At 47.2% G+C, this 18,264-nt stretch overlaps 1 protein-coding gene across 1 annotated transcript in view; it reads left to right on the forward strand.

Moving 5' to 3' along the window:
• Slc25a33 (solute carrier family 25 member 33) overlaps positions 1-18,264 on the forward strand; it is a 30,025-nt gene that overhangs the window by 7,746 nt on the left and 4,015 nt on the right. The window contains exons 2-5 of the mRNA XM_004863653.4: positions 3,670-3,849; positions 12,791-12,868; positions 15,010-15,110; positions 16,680-16,746. Coding sequence (XP_004863710.1) covers positions 3,670-3,849; positions 12,791-12,868; positions 15,010-15,110; positions 16,680-16,746 — 426 coding nt within the window. The remainder of the gene's footprint in view (positions 1-3,669; positions 3,850-12,790; positions 12,869-15,009; positions 15,111-16,679; positions 16,747-18,264) is intronic.

Consider the following 18,264-nt stretch of genomic DNA (forward strand, 5'->3'; position numbering starts at 1 on the left):
GAAACCTCTGGAAGGCCAGTGCAGATGAGTCAGTATTTCATCTTCATATCTCTTTAGAAAAATGAATGCCTTCTGCATTTTGATTCATAAATTGTCAAACTGACATATATTTATATAATATAGATTGGGGGGGCCCTCACCCTAGACTGGGAGACAAGGACTCCCAGTCTCAGGCTGGCCTTGAACTCACTGTGTAGCCCAGACTGGCTTTGCACTTGCAGTGATCCTCTTACCTCAGCCTCTTGAATGCTGGGATTATGGGTATGCACTACTGCTCCCAGCTGAGTTGAAAGATACTTGAAACATTCTACTAGGAAATGCTTTAGATTTCAGAAAGGCTCTTCTTTGGAAATGTTAGTTTATCATTGCTTTGTTTTGCTTTTGGTCTTATGAGTTTTTGAGACAGGGTTGCTATGTAGTTCAGGCTGGCCTTGAACTCCTGCCTCAGCCTCCCAAGTGCTGGGATGACAGGCATGAGCCACTGACCGGCTTGGAAATGTTAGTTTACTATCAGAGCTTGTTATTTCTAATTAAAGGTATTTAATGACGATGTGTCTGACACAGCCTCATGGCTCAGAAACATCCTGTGGGCAGTTTACATCTAGGGGTTTTCTTCTAGCAGGAACGAGGGGCTTGCCTGTTGAGCCCAGCTCAGTTTCAGTCCTACTCCTCAGCTGCAGTGTTGGGTGGCAGCGCCGCCTGGCTCTTTGTTCTGCTGCGTCCCCTGTCCTTGAAATAAGGCACCTTCTAGCACCCTGTTCACCAGGGGACGTGGCCCAAAAGCCCGGGCTCTTCCCCACCACCTCCTTCCACCCTGGTCGTCCTGTACAGCATGGTGACCAGGGAATTAGTGACCGGGACCTGCCGCCCTCAGAGTGGCCACTCGCTGTCGGAAAGGCAGCTTTGTTGGCCAGTTCCCGCCAGTCATGGTCCAATCGATGGCATGGATTTGGATGGCGGTCGGTAAGAGTGAGGAGTGCACCTGACTTCCGCCAGTGCAAAGGTGGTTTGTTGGTCCTGGCTTTGAACTTGTTGCCTTGCTGATGAAAGAATTACCCAGAAACTGACCTGGAGTTGATATGTGTGTATCCCCGTGCCTCAGTACGGGGGATCAAATCTAGGGCCTCATCCAGAGCTACATCCCTGGTGTTTTTCTGTTTTCTTTATTTTCTGACACGGTCTCACTAAGTTGCCCCAACTGGGCGCAAACATGCCATCCTCCTGCCTCAGCCTTCTGGAGTGCTGGGATTACAGATATGCACCACCACAACCGGCTTGGTGTTATATTTTTAAAGCAAGTGGTTAGTATTATAATAGATAAGAGTGATTTATTGTGTATGAATAGACATGGGTTAGAAAGTTAGGGGTTTTTTTTAACCTCCTTTTAAAAACACTCCCCATTATGTCCTGTTTCTTTTTTTTTTTTTGTACCGGGGATCAAACTTGGGTCCTTGAGCTTGCTAGGCAGGCAACGAAACCACTGAGCTAAATCCCCGGCCCTGTCCTGTTTCTTTATATGCATTCTGCTGCTTAATGCTGATCGTGCCAACCAGTGTCAAGTGAGGCTCCCAATTCCTCTTGATCACAGGTTTCCTACTGGAGTTTAAAAGACCTAGACATCAGCAATTTTCCGTTCTTTGTGTGTTAAATCAGCTAACTAAACCGCGTATAACTCTCTGTATGCAGCAATTGCTGTCTTTCTGTAACACTGCAAAAACGGGTCCCTTGGATGGTGGAAATGACTTAGGGTTTGGAGACAGCATCTGGATTTGGGTTTTGGATTGAACACTTTGTCACTTTGAATAAGTGCAGATAGCTCTCACTTAACGACACGCTGTACCTGATTAATGACTGTTTGGACTCATGGCTAAGGCACCCTGCTCAGACTTCCAACCGTCTTTTCTTTTGTACGGTCCTGCACACCTTGTTTACAGCGCCTCTGTCATTTTGGCACGGCACACCTTGTTTACACAACACTGTAATTCTTGGTGACTGTTCTGTACAGTACAGTCCTGCAGTTCTGTGTTCTGTTACCCACGACAGTGCTGCATGTAAGAGTCAGGTGAACAGATGCAGTCACCAAGTGGGAGTTTCCCTGGACTGCTTCTGTGTTCTGAATACGGTATTGCACGTACTAACACAGTTCCTCACTTAGTGACCAGTACATGGAATGCGGTCCTTAAAAGAGGGAAGATCTGTCTGTATCCTCAGTGAGACCTTCTGGTTCTAATTTTAATCCCTGAACTGCTTTCATGATTGATGGGCTTTGGCTAACAGTTTAAAAAATACTGTCTAGTAGATAAACAGCTCAACTTGGCATAAATTATGATCTTGAAGCAGATTTTCCTGCTCTTACCCCTCCCCATTGGCACTTTTTGTCTGTCCTGCCTCACAGACGCCTGTTATATGCTGGGATTGGCAGTGGCCCCTACCACCGCAGTGACTGCTGGAGAGCTGGGTGCTGGACACTGAGCAGCCATTCAGCGGCTGGCATTTGAAGTGCTGTCACTAAGCAGCTCACATCCAGGGCCCACCTGTGACACTGCTTCGTGCTAGGCAGAACTCCAGTCTCTCTTTTTAAATTCTGCACAGAGATTTTCATTCATCCATTACCTTAGCCTGTGGGAGGTGCTGGCTTTGGTTCCAGGTTTCCAACACTGACATCCAGTGGCATGAGAGGGCTGAATAAATGTTCTGCAATGGCAGACTGCTGCTTCCTGGTCTTCCGTTTCCTGGCTAGAGCTGCTGATACCAGATCATGTTGATTGAACTCCTGTATGTGCCAGGCGCTACACTGTCACTAAGTGCAGGGATGGACGGACCGACGGATGGACAGATGCACAGCCCCAAGAAGGGCTCCGGTCTGGTGTGAGATAGCAGGCCGTAGGTCAGGAGCACACATTTACATGCCTTGACAGCGTCCTCCAGGAGGTCTCTGCTGAATAACCCTTGGCTGAGCGAGAATCCTTGTCCTGATCCAGGGATGCAGAGATGAGTAAGACCCCTGGTCCTGACCTCAAGGACCCGCCTCACTGTAGCTCAGTGTTTTCCATCCCATTCCTGGCAATGCGGACGGTGACATTAGATGGTATGTGGCACAGTTCCTTACAACTAACCATCAAATGTGATTTCCTGGATGTGTGTAAGAGAAGACGGAAGTCGGTTTTTAGGATAAGTAAGTTGAGTTGTCCTGAAGAAAAGTGTTTAGTAAGATTGTAGCTTTGCCCATCCGTTCATTGTGAAGAGCAGCGAGACTGAGGAAACAGTAAGCTTTGGTTTTCAGTGCAGCCCCACCTGTTCTTGAGTAAAGGTGAGCAGGGGTTTCCCAGGCAGCAGCGTTAGCTGAGTTTGGTTAGGGCGTGCAAAGGTGTCTTTCTAGAACATCCACTGCAGCATGACAGGGAGATGGGAAATGGCCTGGTGTCCCAACGGGAGGAAACTGCTTTATGCACACACAGGACCGCCAGGCACCACCACACGGGAGTGGGGGCAGGACTCACACAGAAGCATGTGTGACATGACTCTCTCTGGGTCTGGAATTTCACCTTTTTTTTACTTACACCTCCCTGAGCACGGGTCTGAGCGTTGCTAAGTGAACCATGTCCCTTTCTGCGCTCTGCCAGCTGGGGGTTGGGTCTGCATCCTGACCTGAGGCGTCCTGTCTTGCAGGTGTGGGGGCACAATCGGTGCCATCTTCACGTGTCCACTGGAAGTCATCAAGACCAGGCTGCAGTCCTCGCGGCTGGCTCTGCGGACTGTCTATTACCCACAAGTTCACCTGGGGACCATCAGCGGGGCCGGGGTGGTGAGACCAGCCTCCGTGACACCTGGGCTCCTGCAGGTTCTCAAGTAAGTTCAGCCCTGTGCTGTCCCTGCCGCCACATGGCCGCCCTGCCCTGCCCCGCCCCTCCTGGGGAGCAGCCAAGGCCTCCGGAGCCCTCCACAGCCTCCACACTGGGAAAACTGAAGGGCGAGGCTTCTTCCCAGCACTTCTGCCTCAGACCAGGTTCCTGGGCAGGGGTGGGGCTGTGTGCATGACCCACCGACACCCTGGGACAGTTGAGTAAGCTGAATGCAGAGCAAACCCAGAACCTGTGCTGCAGTTCTTCCTCAAATCTCTGAGGGCTGCAAAGAGAATAAGGAGTGGTAAAGACTTATATTGGATAAGACAAAGGTTTCGACCACTTTAAGAGGAAGTAATACAGAAATGAAATGTGTTTTTACTGTTTATTTGGAAATAATTGTGAATTTATGGGAAAGTTTTCTGCTTTATATTTAGGCTGCCTACCCATTTATTATTTTCACTGCAGGAAAAATACCTCATTTTGTTTACAAAGTAGCTCAGTATTCCTAAGTTGAGTTTAGCCTATTGATCTTTAAGGTTAAAGCAAAATGAAAATACTCAGAAGAGCATCTGGGCACAGTAGCACATGCCTGTGATCATGGCAGTGAGAGAGGCCCAGGCAGGAGAGTCACACATTTGAGTTCTGTCCAGGCAAATTAGTGAGATCCTGTCTCAAAATAAAAGTAAGGAGCCAGGTGTGGTGGCGCACACCTGGGATGCCAGCACTTGGGAGGCTGAGGCAAGAGGATCTCTTTGAGTTCGAGGTCAACCTGGGCTACATGGTGAGTTCAAGGCCAGCCTGAATGGCATAGTGAGACCCTGTCTCAAAAAAACAAACAAAAATACATAAAAAGGGATAGGGACATAGCTCAGTGGTGGAGTGCCCCTGAGCTCCGTCCCTAGTACCACCTCGGAATTTCAAAATTCAGAAGAGCACTGGGCAGTCTGATTTTTAGCTTAGGACCTACTTTAAAAGGGATGCTTAGTAAATAGGAGTTGAATTCAACTCAGCGCAGTACTCAGACTGCAATGTTCCCTCGGGAAGGGAAGATGTGTTCAAGAAAGGCGTGGTTTCCCGGGAAGGACATGCAGCTGAGGACCACTGGGGCAGGAAGCAGTGAGGGAGAGGCCCTGTCCTAGGGACCACACACTGGGTGCCGATGTAGAGAAGGGACTGAGCGCCTGCTTATCTCCAAGCACGTTTTCTCTGTGAGCACACCTACCGAAGGTGTCATGTCACACTAAGCTGGGTACAGCCTGCTGGGCGCCAGGTTCCACGTGAGAAGTGAAGTTCACTTGGGAGAGGGAGGCCTTCCGGAGAGTCCAGGGGACTCAGTTTTTAAGTTAAATACTAAGAGGGTGGGGCTGGGGAGACTCAGGATCAGGAGGGTAGGGACAGGCACGGAAACATACAAGCTGGGAGCTATGGAGGCAGCTTTTCAGTCCTCCTGCCTCAGCCTTCCGAGTGCTGGGATTACAGGCATGAGCCACCAGGCCCAGTTTTGTTTTGTTTTTTTTTTGGTACCGGGGATTGAACTCTGATCCTTAGCTTTCGAGGCAGGCGGTGGAACCACTGAGCTAAATCCCCAGCCCCAGGCCCAGTTTTAAAAGATTACTTGCACATAGTACCATGTATTTCTTGGGTTTTTCACAACACCCTCAACAGATCAGCACTGAGGCCTGCTGTTAACCCTGTGCAGATTAGAAGGAAAGAGCATACCCAAGTCATGTTGGATGTGTGGCTGACTTATTTGGAGCAGCCAAGGGTAGAATAAAAAAAAAACCATCACCAAAAGAGCCCCAGACTGGAGGCTGAGCTGCCTCGTCTTTCTGGTGCTGGCCATGGAGTTGTGGGCCTTCCGGCTCAGAGACACCAGGACTGTGTCCTGGACCAGCACCTCAGCTGCTTCTTTGCTATGTCTGCTGCTGGAGGGTCCCGGGCTCAGAGCTCCCCACTGAGCAGCAGCCGCTCCCTGGTGATGGCCCTGGGTCTGGTGGCTGTAGACACCACCAGTATGTGATAGCTTCTCTCCTGCTCACCCGTGTGATAGCAGAGCCACACAACAGGTCACAGCAAAGTCCTGGCCCCACTGCGCTGTCGTGGCTCAGCTGGAGCAACTGGCAGCCATGCAGACCCAGGGCCTAGGGGGTCTTCGGGTTTTCTCCCAACCCCAAAGCTCATTGAGGACTCCACCTTCAGAGTCCATGCGGAAGCTGGCCCTGCGCCTGCCTCCCTGCTGCTGTCCTGTGGCTCTGTCCTGTCCCCTGTGTCACTGCACTGGGCCCCTCATGCCCTGCCTGAGACTTAGCTCTCGCCGTCCCTGTCCCCGAAGCCTGCTGGGGGCTGCACCTTCGGCTCTGTTCCCCCTCTCGCCCTCCAGATGCCTTGCTCCTTAAAAGGCCAGAGTGTTTCCCACCTCTGCAGGTCCTTCTACTGCACACGGTCTGCTGGCTTTGTCACCTTTGCAGAAAGGCCCTGCAGTGTCCCCGCGTTAAACTGGACCCCACTCCGTGCCTGCCTTCTACAGGCTCTCCCCAGCACTTGGCCCCGGCCGGGCAGCAGTTTGCTTTACTCCTTTCAGTGCACCCCCAGCCCCCTTGGGGGGGCACTTGTCTGTGCTGATCACTGAGTTGGCACCCAGCAGCTCGAGTGTCACCACAGCACAGTGTCTGAACAGATTAGGGCGGGGCTGTAGGCAGGGCATGGAAAGGGCTAACAGCGCCACACACACACACACACACACACACACACACGTAAATAAGTATTGGCTGCTGTCCCCATGGGAGGTGCTTTCTGTGCTTTTTTTTCGGGGGGGGTGTGCATGACACAGGGTCTTACTGCATAGCCCAGGCTGGCCTCAAACTCACAGTGATCCTCCTGCCTCAGCCTCCTGAGTGCTGGTGTCACAGGTGTGCACCCCCACACCCAGCTTTCTGTGCTTTTGAAACGTGAGACGGTGACCAAGTTTCTTGGTGGCATGGCAGAAGAGGAGTGAGTATCATGTTCCCTAGCCTTAGCAGACAGCTAGAGACCTGCTGCCTCCTGTGGCCAAGCCCTGAAAGCAGAGTCTGCCCCTTGCCTGGCCTATGCTGTCAGCCCTGGGCCAAGGCAGGGGCAAAGGTCTGCAGAGACTCTGCATGCGGACTCTGCCAGCAGGCTGACAGCCAGGCCTTCTTACCAAAGAGCCCATCACGGCTTCTGTCCACGTTTGTACAGTAAAAGCCTGGACCCTGGCCCGTGGTGCACACCTGTAATACCAGTGCTCGGGAGACTGAGGCAGGGGGATCAGCGCCAGTTCGAGACCAGCCTGGGCTACATAGCGAGTTTAAGTCCAGCCTGAACTACATGGAGAGACCCTGTCTCAAAAAATAAATAAAAGCCCAGTCGTCTGTCTAAACCTCTGCTGCTTGTTACTTGAATACTCTTTCAGAGAGTGCTGCTTTAAGAGATTTGTCAGACAGAGTTTATTTACAGGAAGTTTATTTTCAAAATACAAATCATTGTGTGCCAGTGTCTCAGACTAACCGGTCAGAGAAGAAATAATCTCCATTGTCCTTTGAATATTGTGAGGTAAAAAGAAAAAGCAAGATGTTAAATTCAGGCTCTCATTATTAAATTTACAAGAATAATAATGTTTATAAAAAAAAGAATAATAATGTTTGTTTCAGGTATCTGCTTTTTAAAAAAGTCTTTTGGCCTAATTTTTTCTTTAACAGAACTCCTGTCTTTTAAACTGCTGTGGCATAACATTAGTGTTTGCCTTTCCGAGTTCTCCCTGATCCGAGCAGTCCCGAGTGTCAGGGTCTCTGAAAGCCTGCCGTGTGCAGACCAGTGCTCAGTTGCAGGTCTGCATCTTGTGCCCCAGCTCTGGTGAGGAAACAGAAATGCAGCCCAGGTCCCAGCTTCTGTCCCAGGACGAGTGGGGCTGACTGGTGAGGGCAGCCTGGTGCCCCTGTGCCATCCCTGGGCCGAGGGCACCGTTTATAGCCAAAGCCTGTGCCTGAGGAGAGCTGTGAACAGCCAGCTCCATTAGAGTCAGGTTATGCAACACACTGACTCCGTGCCAGGCTTAATATGTCGCTGTGGCGACCGTCCCACCTCAGCTCAGGGAGTCACTCGAGGACATGCAGTCCCAGCTGCATAATGAATGAGCAGCTCCGGGTCCTGGGCCCGAGATTCCTGTGATGGCCTCCGAGGGCTCCCGGGGCTGCTCGGCATGCGGTGCTGGGGACTGCAGCTGACATCTCAGCCTGAAGATTGTCACACGGAATTAGTTGGCACTTGGAAATCTCTATGAGGCCTGTGCGCCAGAGAGTGGAGAGAAGCGCTTGTTCAGAGAGCTTGGCCCTTTGAAAACACTGCTTTGAGAAAGATGGTAAAAGTATTTTGACTTGAAAACATCTAGTTCTCATGCTCTGTCCAGAGCCAGATGGCGTACTTCAGACCAATGTGGATACTCACGGGACTCTAGGAATTTCATTCTGAAGCACTGTGTTTATGGGGTCCCAAGAATTGTGTTTACCCTCTCTCCTGCTTTTTATAACCTCATGGGTTTAAACTATGGGCCTGGTATTTTTATGATCTGTAGTAAGATTTTTAAAAAGAACTTTTGATTTGCTTTGATTTCTTCATTTTGAGACACGGTCTTGCCAAGTTGTCCAAGCTGGGCTCAAACTTGGGACCCTCTTGCGTCAGCCTCCTAAAGTGCCCGGGATTGCTGGTAAGTGCCGCCGTGCCCAGTTAAGAGATTTCATATCATATACTGTACTACTTGTTAAGTATCCCACAATCTATTTTCGGATTGTATCACTGATCTGTGAAAAGCATTTGATTTAGTCCAGGCTACTCAGGAGGCTGAGGCAGAATGATCACTTGAGCCCAGAAGTTCTGGGCTCACCTGGACATCATAGGGAGACCTCATCTCTTAGACGAGGGAACAAAAAGCATATAGTTCACTTGCTTTTAGTATGTTCACAGAGTTTTGTGCAACTGTTACCACAATTTAATTTAATTTTAGAACATTTTCATCCCCACTAAAAGAAACCCTTTTACCTGTTTGCAGTCATTCCCACCCTTGTTCCCCAGCCCGAGGCAGCCACCCCACTAACCTGCTTCCTGTCTCTATGGATTTGTCTCTTCTCTCCATTTCATCTAAGTAATATCATGTATGTATCTTCATGTACCTGGCTTTTTTCACTTAGCCTGATTTTCTTCAGACCCTCCTTACACACCATGTGTGTCAGTACTTCCTCCTTTTTTTTGTTGAATAACATCCCGTTGTGTGGTTACTTTAAACTCATTGCTTTGACCTTCCCCAAATACAGTGGAGAAAAATGAAACATCTGCTCCCCTTGTAGGGAGACAGGCCTTCTCCTGTGCTTGGCCAGCAGGTTAGTCTGGGCTACACACTTGGAGTGTCTTGGCTCACTTAAAACTGCCTGTGGCCAGGTGTTGTGGCACACACCTGTATTCTCAACACTCAGGAGGCTGAGGCAGGAAGGTTGCCATGAGTTTGAGGCCAGCTTGAGCTACATAGTGAGTTCAAGGTGAAACTGCACTACAAAGGAAGATCCTGTCTCAAAAAAATGAAACAAATAGGCCCGGGGATTTAGCTCAGTGGTGCTGCGCCTGCCTTGCACACTCAAGGTCCTGAGTTCAATCCCTGGTACCAAAAAAACAAAAAACAAAAACAAAAAAAAGTGCCTGGGTTTATGCCTGCAGGTAAGGAAAAGATCTTAGAAAAGACTGCTCCTAATATTTTAGAGCAATTTTGAACTGAGATATTACTGTATGTATGTATTTATTTATCTTGGTACCAGGGACCGAACTCAGAATGTTGCACTTGTGAGGCAGGCATGGTGCCAATGAGCTAAATCTCCAGCCCTTATGTAGAGTAATTTTTAACATACATGGAATGGAGGTCTAGCTTACCACTTTTAAAATTATGATGGCTTTATCGAGATTTATATACCTTAAAATTCATTGTATTAAAGTATAGAATTTGGAGGGTTTTAACATTTCAGAGTTAGTGACCATCACCACTACTTCCAGGACATTTTCATGGCCCCCGAAAAGAAATGTGTACCCATTAGTAATTGTTCCCCCATTCTCCCTCCAGCCCTTGGGAACTGCTTATCTAGCTCACGTCTCTCTGGATATGTGTTCTCTTCTTTTTGGTGCTATTGTAAATGGTATTGGTTTTTATTTGTTTGGATATTTTTCTTTCCCCCGATGAAGACTTACTGTGTTGCTTAGACTGGCCTTGAACTCCTAGACTCAAGGCATCCTCCTACCTCAGCCTTCCAAATAGCTGAGACTAAAGACATGTGCCCCAAATGGAATTATTTTTTCAATTTCATTTTCAGATTGGTTCTTGCTACTGTGTAGAAATACACTTTTTATATATTGATCTTGTTTCCTGTAACCTTGCAGGGCTTATTATAGTAATTTTTAAGTGAATTCCTTTGTATTTCAACATAAGATCATTCTATCTGTGAATGGAGAGGTTCCCTTTCTCTTTTCTAATCCAGATACCTTTTTCTTGTGTATTTCCTGGCCTGCTGTTCCTTAGGAAGGCTCTTAAAGGTATAAATATTCTGTATTTCAACCAATTGAAAAATGAACATTCAGAATGAGAAAGGAAGCTAAGATTCAGAGTTGCACATTTAGGGCACGCAGAGTGTGGAAGGCTGCACAGTGCTCTGAGGCAGGAGAGAGCTCTGGCAGCAGAGGACGGTACCATGACCACCCCCTATGCCACAGAAAGAACAGCAGCTGCTCCCCTCCTGCACCTGAAGTTTCTGCTTGGTTTTGGAAACATTTTCTCCATGGGAAACGTGGAAGTGATAGTTCATAAGATTCACTTTACTGTTAGCTTTACAGGAGCATTGTCAACATAAAGACCTTTTAAGGGCTGGTAATTTAGCTCAGTGGCACTGCAACTGCCTGGCAAGCACAAGGTCCTGAGTTTGATCCCTGGTACTAGGAAAAAACAAAAACAAAACCATAAAGACCGTTTTTATCTTTTTTTGTCTTTTGATACCGGGGATCGAACCTTGCACTTGCCAGGCAGGCAGTGCCACCACTGAGCTAAATCCCTGGCCCTATAAAGACCTTTCACTCTGACCTCCAGAGAGTCATATTGAAGGTTAAAGAGGAACTAGATGTGACTGTTTGTGGTCTGGATCAGATTATAATCCTGTCAGGTGGAAGATACTAGTTATCAAATAAAAATTCTCAGTAAGAAATGGAGGTTAAATTAGAAACCCTAGTAAAGCAACGTAAATTTTATTTACTACCAATGGGAAACTGAGCTATTGGAAAGAATAAATTTAACCAGCCTGAAGACCTCTGTAGGAGTGGAGAATTTTTTATACAACCGTTTTAGGATTTCCTGGGTCCATTTAATCAAAAACCATTTTAAACCTTTTTTAAAGCATGCTGATGAAGTTATGCAGAAAGCAGAACTCTTGTGTGTTGCTGGTAGAAATGTCTGATGGTCATAACGCCTGTGGAAAACAGTATGGCAGCTTCTCAAAAAATTAAACAGAATGACCATGTGATCAAGCAGTCCTGCTTCTCAGAATGTACCTCAAAGAATTAAAAGCAGGCACTCAAGGGGGCCGGGGATTTAGCTCAGTGGTTCCGCCGCCTGCCTCGCAAGTGCAAGGACCCGAGTTTGATCCCCGCTAACAAAGAAAAAGAAGCAGGGACTCAAACAGATCCTGTGCTTGTACACTCAAGTTCATAACAGTGTTGCTCACGACAGAAGTTGGAAGCAACTCGGGTAGCTACTGATGGATGAGTAGATAAAGGAAGTGTCCATTGACAATGGGTGGATGGACAGCAGCAGAATATCATTCCTCCCGCCTTCAAAAAGAAGGGGATTCTGACACTGACCTTTGCACCATGCCGAGTGAAACACACCAGTCATGAGGACAGGATGCGGCTCCACTGATAGCAGGTGTCTAGAACAGGCAAATACACAGAGACAGGCTCTCGAAGGGCTGCCACAGGCTCAAGGGGCAGTAGGGGTGGGAGTGTTTCATGGGGACACTTTGTGCTGGAGAATGTGAGGTTCTGGAGGTAGGTGGTGGTGGCAGTTACACGATAGTGTCCATGTCCCTAATGAACTGTACCCTAAAAATGGTTAAAATGAGCCTGGCATGATCCTGCACACCTGCAGTTTCAACACTCAGGCAACTGAGGCAAGAGGATCACAAATTCAAGGCCACCCTGACCTGTCCTTTAAAAAAAGGTTAAAATGGTAAACTTTAGGCTATGTAAAAAGTTAAAAAGAAAAACGAGTCACAGTGTTATCTTTGAATTTGAGCTTTGGCTTTAAGTAACTTGAAACTTTCTAGGCTTTTCTAGTCCTTATTTTCCTGCTTAGGGCTCTACTACAACAGCTAAAGATCTGGAAGGTGGGATTGTTACAAATAAGGAGTAAACCCAAAAGAAATGGCATCCAGAGAAATCAGTGAACCTCTTTGTCATGGGCTCTTTTTATAATTGAGGACATTGTAGGGCCAGCTGCTCATCCTACCTTAATAAGCAGGGTGTAGATGAACCCTGAACATCTGGCTTCTGCCTAGAGAAGGGAAAAGGCCTTTTGAAATTGTGTCTGTCTAGTGGTTTCACAGTGTGCTTTTCCTGTGTTAATGAGATGGTGTTCTCCAGCCCTTTGGTCCTGTGTTGTAATAGGACCAGGTAAGAATCTGGGGTCCCTTAAACACTGAATTTTTCGAAGCTGGTCCGAGGTCGTCATCTCATCAGGGCAGGTAGGCCTAGCTCCCTCAAGGGTTTTTTGTTTTTGTTTTTGTTTTTTTGGTACCGGGGATCAAACTCGGGATCTTGTGCTTTCGAGGCAGGCACCAGAACCACTGAGCTAAATCCCCGGCCCTTCCTCAAGGGGTTTTAAAGGTGTATCTTTTCTTGTCGCTCAGGTCGATCCTGGAGAAGGAGGGACCAAGGTCACTTTTTAGAGGCTTGGGTCCAAACTTGGTCGGAGTTGCACCCTCAAGGTAAGCATGGGGCCTTTGTTTCTCCTACTTGGATCTGCCTGCATTCCCACAGGAGACAGTGATTAGCTGAGGGTGTTTTCAGTGTGTTGGAGAGAGATTCCGGCTGCTTCATTAAGCATGAAAATGAATCTGCCGGCATCACCTGTAATCCCTTAAGTCAGCGTTTGCTGCCCTCAGCATTCGTGTGGTCAGCACCAGGTGCTGCCTGGCCACGTGTTAGGGCAGACTCCGGGCACACTCAGACCTGCACTTACAGTGTGCACTTGGAAACACTGACCTGAGGGTTATGAAAAAGGCTTCTATTTTGGGGTTTGTTTGGGGTTTTTTTTGAGACAAGGTCTTGTTATGTAGTTGAGGCTGGCCTTGTACCCACTGTGTAGCCCAGGCTGGCCTCAAACTCATGGCAGTCTTCCTGCCTCAGCCTCCTGAAGCCTTCTAGCTTTTACTGTCTATAAAAACGACATCTTCATTTTTGTTGTTTTTACATGCCTTATTTCTTTTTAAAGCCTATTTAAATTTATAGAGCTATATTGTCACACTATAGTAGCTGCTGGTCACTTGGACTTGTTTTTTTAAAAATTTCAGCTAATAAAAATTAAAGATTTAGATCCTCAGTCTCACTAGCCATGTTTTAGTTACTTAATACTCACCTGTAGCCAGTGGTTCCACATTGGAGCTCGCAGATACAATAACAGTTTATCCGGTCTTTGCAGAAAAGAGAAGGTAACTCTGTGTGTGTGTGTGTGTGTGTGTGTGTGTGTGTGTGTGTGTGTGTGTGTGTGTGTGTGTGTGTGTGTGTGTGTCTGTGTGTGTGTGTGTCTGTGTGAGAGAGATTGTTTGATTCAGTTTCAGTGCTGGAATCAGGCAACACTGTTCCATAAATAGAAATTATTGTGGTGAGCTGAGCAGGAAAAGTTGGTTTATAGACAGAAGGACTGTGAGAAGTGTAAACAACGATCAGAAAGTGCTGTGGACACTGCAGAGTTACTTTCCTTGTGAGGAGCAAACAGGGAGCCAAAGCAATAGAAAATCCTTGGCTGACACAGGTTACTTGTTCACAGGGTTAAGCAGAGGGCACTCCATTATAAAGTATCCTGCCAATGGAGGCTGACCCTTTTGGAGAATCCATTATTTCTCTAAATCTGATTTCTTTTTGTTGTTCTTTTTTTTTCTTTTCTTTTCTTTTCTTTTCTTTTTTTTTTTTTTGGTACCAGGGATCAAACTCAGGTCCTTGCGTTTTCGAGGCAGGCGCCAGAACCACTGAGCTAAATCCCCGGCCCTGTTTTTCTTTTTTTTGAGAGCATCTCACTGTGTAGTTCAGGCTGGCCTTGAACTCACAGGACCCTGTGGCTCAGCCTCCCAAGTGCTGGGATTACAGGTGTTCACCACCACTCCTGGCTTAACCCTGATTTCTGAAAAGCTCAGATAACAGAGGAGCATGGATGACTCCATTTTTCTGGTCTGCTCCGTCGGAGCCTAGGACAGGAGCCTGGCCCCAAACAAAGGCCTTCAGGCTCTCTCTGCAGTAGCCCAGCTCCTGTGGTGAGCAATGAAGTCTGCAGCGGCTCTACTGGCCAGCAGCTCTAGGGAAGAACCCTTTGCCCTCGTGGCAGGGGACTCAGGCAGCCCACACTTTGGCCCCCACAGGAGGGAGGACAGGGAAGAGCCCAGAGGCGGCGGGGGGGGGTGGTGATGGAGCCCCTTTCACCAGCCACTGATCCTGCGTCCACAGAGACAGCTCAGATTACGGTTGACTGTGGTGTGAGGCAGAACAAGTGCGATGTGTTTTAGAAATGTACATGGGAAGTTACAGTGTATGTTGGAGCGTAAGGGAGTAGCATTTATCCAGAATGAAGACTGTAAAAGGACCGTGCGTGTGTTTTGCCCAAATCTCATTTTCCTCAGTTACACTGGACACTTCCGTCACCACGGAGTCACTTCTGCAAGGCAGACCAGCACTCGCTGATGGTGCCTGTGGCGGGTGGGTGTGAGCGTGGGGAGGCCATGCTCTGGTTCCGTGGGCTTCTTTCCCACGCACCCACCCACCTTAGTTTCCTAACTTTGTCAGAGGTTGCAGAGGATGGGTGTATTTTACACTGCCACAGTGATTTCTTCACAGCAGTCTCTCTTTGTTCTAACAGGGCTGTGTACTTTGCATGTTACTCCAAAGCCAAAGAGCAATTTAATGGCATTTTCGTGCCTAACAGCAATACTGTGCATATTTTCTCCGCTGGTTCTGCAGGTATGTTACCTTAGAGAGTGACAAAAAGGCTGTCACTTTCCAAAGCACGCTTTGTTCCTTCTGCCAGGAATTAGATATTACCTTTCTGCTTCTTTTGCACCTAAACTCATTTTTCAAAAGCTTTGTTAGAATTCATACAGTAGAACAATTTGTAACTTGGTTTCATTTTCTCTGACCACTCTCAAACTTTAATTCTCCCTGTCACTTTACATATTCTGCATGCTATCCGCGAGTGTTGTGCTTCTTTTATTTCTTTTAAAGGAATATCAATGTTTTTCATGTCTCTCTGCTTTCTCCACTAAGTTATTTCTAATACCGAGCTGCTTTCTTTGTTCCTCCCACCCACCCCACATCAGGTGGGCACACCTAACAGCTGGTTGTTGCACAGTGAGGTTCAGGGATTGGAGGTGTTTCCAGGGCTCCAGTCATTCTGCTTCCCACCCAGGAGGGCTCAGCAAGAAGGTGGACTTGTAGACTGCTGAGAAGAAGCCTCTGTCTCTGTCCGTTTAAGTCAAAAAGTGTTGTAGGGGCTGGGGATTTAGCTCAGTGGCACTACATCTGCCTTGCCAGTGCAAGGTCCTGAGTTCGATCCCTGGTACCAAAAAAAAAAAGTGTTGTAGAGAATTTAAATTGGCATTTTAGAAAAATATCCACTTCTGCCACAGTATAAGGTGTATATGCCAGTTTCATCTGCCTTTGTTATTCTCGAAATTATCAGCAACCCAGCTATGTTTATAGTTTGATATCTAGACCTTGAATAGAAAATCACATTAAGCAAAGCTATTTCACAGAAGAAAGAAATTTCACTTAATAACTCTAACTTAACTCTAACAAGGACATGTAGCATTCCAAAGCAGGTCTGTTTCACTAAAGCTATTAACCAGTTTTGTAACTTTTACAAATAAACTTAGAAGGACTGTGGGTAAATAAAGCAGACCTTGAGGGAGCTTTTGAAGCCAGTGTCTTCCTGGTGTCTCATTAACCAGCTTCCCCAGGACTCTGGAGGGCAAAGGCCATTAGAGGAGAGTTGGGCTCAGGCCGCTGCACTGCCAGTGAGCGCATGGAGGTGCAGAAGCCACAAGTAGTGGCTCCTGTATTACACAGGGCTGTCTTAAAGCTTCAGGTTCCTGAAGTATAGGTTCGGATTTTTAAGTTTCTAAGTCTGAATTCAGGTGAATGGACATTCAATTTCTTTATTCTAGGTTAGATGTATGATAACTTTTGGATTAAATCAGTAAGTTTTAAAAACAAATCATTTCTGGATCTGAAACTTGTAAATTGAGTTTTTAGACAGGTCTTCCTTGGGATTGACAGAGACACCGACAGCACCACCTAGAGGTTGGAAAGTCTAAGGCTCCTGGAAGTTGAGCAGTTTCTCTGGGATCCACCAAAAGCAGCAGGTGTAACATTTCAGGGGTGTGTCGCTTCCTTCCATGGGCTGCATAGACAGGAACTGCTTCCTGCCATTCATCTCCACTAAGCCACTGAAATCCTGACTTTAGTGTAGGCAGCTTTAATATCACCAGCCACTGTTCACTGATGCTTTTTTCTGGTGCTCTTCTCTTCCAGCTTTTGTCACAAATTCCTTAATGAACCCTATATGGATGGTCAAGACTCGGATGCAGCTAGAGCAGAAGTAAGTGATCAGTGGCTCCTTCCTTAGTGTAAGAGTGCTTGGGAATTTTTTCTTCCCCCAGTTACAGCCATGGAGTGAGGCCTAGGAGTCCTTAGCCATTACCTCTTTTTTCTCAGTCTAAGCATACAGTACACAGAAGTTCCTTGAGTCTTTCTCTTTTTTTTTTTTTTTGGTACCAGGGATCAAACTCGGGTCCTTGCACTTGTACAGCAGGCAGCGAAACCACTGAGCTAAATCCCCAGCCCAAGTCTTTCTCTTTTCTACTTGGGATTGAATGCAGGACCTCACACTTGCCAGGCAGGTACTGTGCCACTGAGCTACATCCCCCGCCCCCCTTTTTATTCCCCACCCCCTTTTTGAGACAGGGTCTCACTAGGTAGCTCATGCTTGCCTTGAACTTACAGATCTCCCAGCCTCCCAAGGGCTGGGGTTAGAGGCGGGCACCACCACACCCAGAAATTCCTCCTGTTTTGAGGTTTGTGCTGTAAACATTGTGGGGAGTGGAAGCCACAGAAGTGACAGACAGGAAGAGGGAAGGCCTGTCAGAGGTCCTGATCGCTTTCTCAGATGGCCTTTTCTGGTGGCTCTTTGCAGACCCCACCAAGCTAGGGTGCTGGGGACTATCCTGCAAGGCCTGGCTTCCTGAGTGAGATGGCTAGTAAAAGCAGAACAGTAGCCACCTACAGGCCTGGGGTAATTTGAATAGGGTCCTCAGATGCTCAGGACATCTGCCCTGAAACACTAGCCAGACGTTGTTAACTCTTTTTGTGCTGTAGATTCCTTTGCTATTCTGGTAAACCCTATATGCTTTAAAAAAAAATTGTTTGGGCCGGGGATTTAGCTCAGTGGTGCTGCCGCCTGCCTCGAAAGTGCAAGGTCCCAAGTTTGATCCCCAGTACCAAAAAATAAAAAATAATTTTTTTAAAGCAGTGGAAATCAGTTATTGAAATAGTTGTCAATGTCAAAAAACCCTGAGATACAGTAATGCTTTAGTACGTTAAATAACAATGTTTTTTTTAAAAAAGGAAAATTCCCCAAGCCGAAATGAACTTTTGTTTTGTTTTGTTTTGTTTTTTGGTACCGGGGATCAAACTCGGGTGCTTACGCTTGCGCAGCAGGTGGCGAAACCACTGAGCTAAATCCCCAGCCCACCAAAATGAACTTTTAGGGCTAGGGATTTAGCTCAGTGGTTCTGGTGCCTGCCTCGAAAGCACAAGCACCTGAGTTTGATCCCCGGTATCAAAAAGAATTTTTAAAAAGGAAAATTCTACATTAAATAACAATATCTAATGGCAGTCAGCAGTTCCTGTAACTTCAGAGTGGTCACACTAAACAGTACTTTGTATATTTGTGCCTGAAGTCATGTGATTGGGCAATTGTTTTCCTTGTGCAAAGCCACAGGTACTAGGAATACTGCCATGGCCTGTCACCTACATTTGTAATTGAAGGCATGCTGGTTTCCATAGAGATTAGGGTTCAGTTTGGATTCTAAGAACCTCTGCACCACTGTTGTCTAGA

This window comes from Heterocephalus glaber, unplaced genomic scaffold (genome assembly GCF_053883595.1).
Source record: "Heterocephalus glaber isolate CG9 unplaced genomic scaffold, H.glaber_assembly_v1.0 deba00001447, whole genome shotgun sequence".
NCBI classification, from domain to species: domain Eukaryota; kingdom Metazoa; phylum Chordata; class Mammalia; order Rodentia; family Bathyergidae; genus Heterocephalus; species Heterocephalus glaber.